General features: G+C 41.3%; 1 protein-coding gene across 1 annotated transcript in view; it reads right to left on the minus strand.

The window, feature by feature from the left end:
- Positions 1 to 245: 245 nt before the first annotated feature.
- The window catches only part of LOC125887264 (zinc finger protein 845-like), a 15,699-nt gene continuing 7,646 nt past the window's right edge, over positions 246 to 8,298 (minus strand). The window contains exons 4-6 of the mRNA XM_049573958.1: positions 6,484 to 6,583; positions 2,155 to 2,332; positions 246 to 2,056 (exon numbers count right to left, since the gene is read on the minus strand). Coding sequence (XP_049429915.1) covers positions 735 to 2,056; positions 2,155 to 2,332; positions 6,484 to 6,583 — 1,600 coding nt within the window. The 3' untranslated portion in view covers positions 246 to 734. The remainder of the gene's footprint in view (positions 2,057 to 2,154; positions 2,333 to 6,483; positions 6,584 to 8,298) is intronic.

An 8,298-nucleotide genomic window follows, 5' to 3' on the forward strand; every position in this document is an offset into this window, starting at 1 on the left:
GTACGATGATTGTAAACTGTCATTGGGTCTGTCAGGCTGGAGAAATTGTCACAGTAATGTGACCAAAAATATTTAAGACCCATTGAATCTGAATTTAAGACAATTTAAAACTTTTTATGGCCTTATATTAAGAAAACTTAATTTCAGACATTTGAAGACATTTTAAAAGGAGCTGTAGACACCCTGACAAAAGATCACAGCAACAGGACAAATCTTCTGGGATCAGTTTATTACTATTCATGGACAATATTTCCAAACTTTTTCATGACTTTTCAAGGACTCATAATGAAGAATTTTCTTTTTCTTTCCCCACTTGCCCGGCGTTTTTCAAACATCAGATTCAAACTCTATGTAAACATAATTGGCACACAGGAAGGGAGAGACAAACTGAGGGAGAAAATGACAAAACACACCTGATGGTAAACAAACATTGTCACACATCCACGCATATTAAAGCTACATTAAGACGCCAGCTTCAGAAAATGAATTTGCCATTATGTTCCATTATATGGAGGGTTATCCACTGAAGATGATTCTAATAATTTCATTATACACAAACAAGTTCTGTGACTTATAATGATTTTGACTAATTCCATGACTTTTCCAGGTTTTCCAGGACTCTTGCAAGTATAAAATTCATTCAGACTTTAAAGCAGTCTCCTCCTTTTGTTCTTTATCTCACTAGTTGAACTTTTCCAGACCTGCAATTTCAATTAAAATTCAGGATTTGGACTTCACTGCCCACTTTTCTTAGCATGCTTTATGGAACAGGCCTCTGAAAGCTCTGCCACATGTTTTGCATGTAAACAGTCTCTCTCCTGTATATGTGTGACTTCAGCTGGAACCTCTGTGCTCAAGTGATGCACCTTTACACCTGTGTGCGTTCTCATGTGGCCTGTCAAGTTACTGCTAGATCTGAAGTGTCTCCCACATACTTTACAAGTATACGGCTTCTCCCCTGAATGAGTCCTCATGTGGACTAACAAGTCACCATTACATCTGAAACCTCTCCCACATACTTTACAAGCATACGGCTTCTCACCTGTGTGGATTCTACAATGCCTTTTCAATACTGATGCGTCACTGAATCTTTTCCCGCAGGTCTTGCAAAGGTAGGGCTTCTCACCTGTGTGGATTCTCATGTGGGCTAACAAGTAACCATTACGTCCGAAAGCTCTCCCACATACTTTACAAGTATGCGGCTTCTCACCTGAATGAGTCCTCATGTGGGCTAACAAGTTACTATTACGTCTGAAAGCTCTCCCACATACTTTACAAGTATACGGCTTCTCACCTGAATGAGTCCTCACGTGGACTAACAGGTGACAATTACGTCCGAATCCTCTCCCACATACTTTACAAGTATACGGCTTCTCACCTGTGTGGGTTCTACAATGCCTTTCCAGTCTTGACTTCTCACTGAATCTTTTCCCGCAGGTCTTGCAAAGGTACGGCTTCTCACCTGTGTGGCTGTTCAGGTGTCTCTGCAATTTTGACTTGCGCTCAAAAACTTTCCCACATACGTCACATTTTAAAGGCTTTTCACCTGTATTTAAGTTTATCACAGCAGAGGTGTGTGGACTGTTACTGTTCATTTCACTTTCATGATGTCTTTTCTCTGCTTGAAGCTCTGTTTTTCTAGTTGATCCTGAGTCTCCATGCTGGTATTCTTCCTCATCTTGCCTCTCAGCTACATGAGAGTTGTGACAGAGCAGCTGCTGCTCACTGGTTGCTTCTGATATCACAGAGCTTATAACTGGTATAATGACAACAGACTCTTTCTCTGCTGCACTTTGAGTGTCATCATGAATGAAGTCCAGAGTCTGATCTTCACTCTGCTCACTTTCCTCATCAGCAGGAGTCAACATGAAGCCATCAGTCTCCTGCTTCACTACAAGCTGCTCTCCCTCCTGACTGCTGCACACTTCCTCCTCTTCCTCTTTAATCTGTGGAGGCTCTGGCTCCTCTTGCTCCACACTGGACTTCCTCTCCTCAATACACAGCTGCTGCTCAGGGACAACCTCCTCCTCCTTACACACATGTTGCTGTGGGAGCTCTGGAGGGACACACAACAACACCAACAGCATACTAATGTCATGCTACAGCAAATATACACACAGCACAGGAAATATGTCCTAATTCAACTTTACACACCTGTCCTGTGTAACTTGATTTCAGGCTTCAAAACCATATCCAACAGTCTGCGCTGACGATCGATCTCTTCCTCGTACTCGACGATGCTTCTTTTAAAAGCTCCCAATATTTCTTCAGCAGCAGCAGTTAGTCGCTCGTTGACAAACTCTCTCAAAGACTCAACTGAACACATTGTTGTCTAATGTAGGCTACAGTAAATGTGGCTCGATGTTTAATTCATACATTAACCTCCCGAAGTGAACTCAGTCATTTGGGAAACGCGGCTGCCGCCTTTTTCTCGTTTACTTCCGCTGGATGTTACACTTCTTCTTCTGTTAAATTTCCGGCAGACTAGGCACGGTTTAGTGCATTGCTGCCTCACACTGGAGTCTATTCGTCATTGCAGCTTCAGGCACTATTCCCTATATTTTCCCATATAAGTTTGTTGTTAAAAGGAAGTGAAATACTTCCCTAGTGCCCTCCCTTTCACCCAGTCCAGCACCCAACACAGTTGCAAGTGAAAATGATTTAATTCCCAACTTTTCTAGCTCTAGAAATAGAGTCCTTCTGTGCTCAGCATATGCTGGGCAGTGCATCATGACATGGAGCACTGATTCTGAGACTCCACAGTGTTCACACTTGCCACCTGTGTGTTTCCCCACCAATATCAACCCACTCGCAAGAGCACAGTGCCCCAGCCTAAGCCTTGTCAGCTTGATGTCATCTACTCGTGGCATGCTCACTCTCTTGCTAGATCGCACTGATGGTTGGATGCTGAACAGTTTCCTCCCCCTACTGTCTCCCTCCCACTCCTGCTGCCATTGCCGATGGAGTCTTTCATAAATAATGCTACGGCACTCCATTTTCCCTAACGCCACCCTAACATGCACCTCATTCCTACCCAAACTTTCCTTGGCCGCCCTGTCTGCCATCTCATTTCCCTATACACCTACATGTGCTGGCACCCACATGAACCCCACACTACACCCCCTCCTCTCTAGTCGAGACACCACCATCAAGATTTCCCCAACTACATCCAGGCTGAAAGTGAGTCTGTGCATAAAACCACCTGTCCCAACCCCCCTTCCTCCACCCACCACAATGCCCACAGTAATGCTGTCAATTCTGCTGTGAATATTGAGATCCCATCAGACAGCCTTCTACTTTGGCAGATGCGGACATGGGGAATATACATTCCAAAACCCCCTTTCCTACTTTCTGGGTCTCTTGAACCATCTGTGTAGATTTTAATATAATTACCCCACCTACTTTTAAGACGCCTCTCTACACCTTCCACCACATTTCCTACTTCCCCCTTCCACATTAGGTCCCTCACTGTCGTGTCCACATCTGCCTCTGCCCATAACCACCTTGGAACAGGTACTGTGAGTGCTACACTCATTTCCTTGAACCCCAGCTCCTCAGTGTATTTCCTAACAGACTCTATCTGACTGCTCCTATCAAGGCTTCTCTGCCCATTTTCAAACTCCCAGCATTCAGTCAGCAGGGCACTTGATGGGAGAGCTGTTGAAAATCCCTTCAATTTAGCCCAGTAATTGAGTGCTAACTTTTCACGCCACAGCCTCAGTGGGGCCTCCCCTGCCTCCACCAGCAGTGCAGGGATTGGCGTTGTCCGGAATGCCCCAGTGCAAAGCCTCAGAGCTCTGGTCTGAATGACATCCAGCTTAACCAGAGTAGTTTTGGCTGCTGACCCATATGCCAGACACCCATAATCAAAGATAGATCCTATCAGAGCTTTATAGATCATTAACATTTCACTCCCATTCGCCCCCCAGGAACAACCAGTCAAGCACCTCATAATATTGACAACCTTTGCACATCTACTGACCATTTTTTCCACATGTACTCCATATGTCAATCTTTCATCCATCCAGACACCTAAAAACTTAAAAAAACTTAACTTTTTCCAATGGTGCCCCCTACAACATTAGCCTCTGGCTGCCTATGTTCTTCTTTCTTCCAAAGGTTACATAGTTAGATTTAGCCACTGACATCCTAAACCCCCACTTATCAGCCCAACCCTGCACCCTATCCAAGGCTCTCTGCATTTCTTTCATCAGATATTCCGCATTTCGCCCTCTCTTCCAGATTGCTCCGTCATCCGCAAAAAGGGATCTGCCAAAGCCTTCACCTACTTCATCAAACATATCATTGAGCATTATATTGAACAGGACTGGGCTGATAACACTACCCTGCGGGATCCCATTATCCACAGCTACAGAACTAGAAAAGTTCTCTCCCACTTTCACCTGAATAGTACGACCTACCAGAAACTCCCTGATCCAATTCAGCACCCTGCCCCGGACCCCTGCATCATACAACTTAATCACCGGTCCCTCCTTCCATAACATGTCATATGCCCTCTCTATATCTAAAATACCGCAACCACCACCTCTTTGTTCACCAGTGCTTTCTTAATATCTCTGTCTAATATCAGGACTGCATCCATGGTTCCCCAACCCAGCCTAAAACCACTTTGATGTGGGGAAAAGTACCCTCTCCGCTCTAAACAGTGCACTATCCGATCAGTAATCATTCTCTCCATTATCTTACATACAACTGCTGTAAGGGCAATAGGCCTGTGTGATCCAGGACTGCTGGCTTCCTTCCCGGGCTTCAATATTGGAATGACTACTGCATGCTTCCACTCTACTGGAACTCCTTCCTCCCATACTGTGTTTATTAAGGCTAACAACTCATCTAATGCATCATCATCCATTTGCTTAAACACCTCATACCATAAACCATCTCTCCCTGGGGTGGTGTTTCGCCCTCGCCCTATTGCACGCTTCAACTCTTGCATAGAAAAGAACACATTTACCACATCACTATTATCTATATTTACCCCCAACTTATATCCTTCCTGCTCAAGCATCTGCTCTCTCCTCAACTGTCCTTCCCTTCCCACATTGCTAGCACTGTGCACTCTCTGATAGGTCCTGACTAACAGATCAGCCTTCTCCTTATTGCTCACACTTTCTTCACTCCCTTCTACCAACACAGGCATTGACTTTCCTCTGTTATTCCCAGCCATTTTATGAATCATGCCCCAGACTTGCCTTACAGTTGTTTCTGCACCTATAGTGCCACAAAACTTACGCCAACTATCCGTCTTAGCCTCTTTAATAACCTTCCTGGCCTTTGCTCTCAGCCTCTTGTACTCAATAACATGGCTCTCATCTGGGCTTCTCCTAAGCTGCCTATACGCTATATTGCGGGCCCTCACTGCCTCATTACAAGCCTTGTTCCACCACGGCACTATCCTCTTCTTCTCCTTCACTGGCACTACCTTCCTAACTGCTTCTGTCACTACAGAGCAGAATGACCTATTCCATTCCTCTACACTGTGTTCACTCATCACATCTCCCAAACTTGCAGTGCGCTCTTTCCGAAACTTATCCCAATCAGCTTTATGATAGTCATACCCTCTCACTGTGCTACCCTCCTCCACCTGCAAGTCTCTACCAACCCGGCTTAAAATGGGGAAATGATCACTCCCCATAGTACAGCAATCCATAAGCTCCCATTCTCCACACCTGGCTAACTCAGATGATGCAGAAGTAAGGTCCAAACATGACAGACTCCCATTTCCTACCTGGAACCTAGTCGCTCTACCATCATTCATCATCACAAGAGAGTGGTTATCCAAAAAGTCTTCTATTACTGCACCATTCCTATCTTTTCTTTTAATTCCCCACAGAGGGTTATGCGCATTAAAATCTCCTGTCCACACCACTGGAGGGCGCACCTGACCCATTAACCCTTCCAATTTCTCCAAATCCAACTGGAGACATGGGCTGTAGAAATTAACCACTGAGAACCTACCTGAGGAGCTCCATATTTCCACCACCACACACTCAAAGTCTGATTTCACATTTACTCTCCTATGCTGAGTTCCTTCTTTAATGAAGACTGCACACCCTCCCCCAGCTGTATTTCTATCATTCCATAGACACACATACCCTGGTATCACAAAACTCAACACTGGCTTCAACCATGTCTCCTGCACACATATTAATTCTGGCCTCTCTTTAAAAGCATCCACAAATCTTTTTAACTCTTGCCCATTGGCAATTAAACTCCTAGCATTCCACTGGAGGTTAAAAAAACATGAATACTTTAAATATCATCTGCAGTTGTCTCTTGCTCCCTCTCAACTCTATCCCTTCTCTCTCTTGAGAAAACTTGACTATGGAGAGCAGATGGATCCACCCCTCCAATCCCAAGAACCCTCTCTGCAGCCTGCACAACACTTCTCACCACATCAGAGTTATTTTTGGTCTGCTTGACCACACACAGTACCTCTACAATGAAGGCCAGGAAACTCACCTTGCTCACCACCACTGTCTCCTCTGTAGCATATACAACCTGTGGAGGCCCCCCTCTTTCTTTGCTCATTTCAGCATCTTCACCACCTTTTCGGACCTTCCTGAGAGCCTCAGCATAAGACACCCCTTTATTCACTTCTCTATACTGCTGCACACTCTTAGCTTGCTTATACTTCTCACAATCTCGGCTCCCAGCAATGTGTCCTCCACCACAGCTACCACACTTTACTTCCCTTTCCTTACAGTCAAAGATCTCATGTTCGCCACCACACTTACCACATCTCCTTACTCCTTGACAAGCAGCTGCAATATGGCCATATCCTTGACATTTATAGCACCTTAAGGGTGGCCTTCGATATGGGTACACTTTAAAGGACAAACACCCCAGAAACACACGCTCTGGAACAGCTTCTTCCTTAAAAGTTAACACCACAGTTGTTGAATCACGCTTCTCTCCATCATGGAAGACCCTTACCCTATATGCATCACCGACATCCACCCCTTCAATTCCCCTGACTAGCTCCTCCATGGAGATTTCAGCCGAAACCCCATAGATAACCCCCCTCAATCCACCAGCCCTACTTCCTGGGACAAATCCTTCAACTTGCTTCTTCCCTATCAACTGCAGAGAAACAGCTTTGGCCCTTGACTCCTCACTTCCAGAGTTCTAGTAGTAGTTCTAGTTTCACCCAGAACATTTAGATTTAACATTTAACATTAAGATTTAGATTTAGCATTTAGATTTAACAGTTAGATTTAGATTTAGTATTTAGATTTTGCATTTAGATTTAACATTTAGATTTAATATTTAGATTTAGCATTTAGATTTAATATTTAGATTTAACATTTAGATTTAGCATTTAGATTTAACAGTTAGATTTAGATTTAATATTTAGATTTAGCATTTAGATTTAATATTTAGATTTAACATTTAGATTTAGATTTAATATTTAGATTTAGCATTTAGATTTAACATTTAGATTTACATTTAAGTTAGATTTAGATTTAATATTTAGATTTAGCATTTAGATTTAACAATTAGATGTAGATTTAATATTTAGATTTAACATTTAGATTTAGCATTTAGATTTAACAGTTAGATTTAGATTTAATATTTAGATTTAATATTTAGATTTCACAGTTAGATTTAGATTTAAGTTAGATTGAGATTTAATATTTAGATTTTGCATTTAGATTTAACATTTAGATTTAGATTTAGATTCAGCATTTAGATTTAACATTTAGATTTAGCATTTAGCATTTAGATTTAGATTTAATATTTAGATTTAGCATTTAGATTTAGATTTAACATTTAGATTTAGCATTTAGATTTAATATTTAGATTTAGATTTAATATTTATATATATATATATATATATATATATATATATATATATATATATATATATATATATATATATAATAGCAAGGAAACAACTTATTTTTCTTTGATCTGTACGATGATTGTAAACTGTCATTGGGTCTGTCAGGCTTAATATTTAGATTTATCATTTAGATTTAACATTTAGATTTAGATTTAATATTTAGATTTAGCATTTAGATTGAACATTTAGATTTAGATTTAACATTTAGATTTAGATTTAATATTTAGATTTAGCATTTAGATTTAACAGTTAGATTTAGATTTAATATTTAGATTTAACATTTAGATTTAGCATTTAGATTTAACAGTTAGATTTAATATTTAGATTTAGATTTAATATTTAGATTTAGCATTTAGATTTAGATTTAATATTTAGATTTAACATTTAGATTTAGATTTAATATTTAGATTTAGATTTAGATTTAGATTTAG

Source organism: Epinephelus fuscoguttatus, linkage group LG1 (genome assembly GCF_011397635.1).
Source record: "Epinephelus fuscoguttatus linkage group LG1, E.fuscoguttatus.final_Chr_v1".
Classification (NCBI taxonomy): domain Eukaryota; kingdom Metazoa; phylum Chordata; class Actinopteri; order Perciformes; family Serranidae; genus Epinephelus; species Epinephelus fuscoguttatus.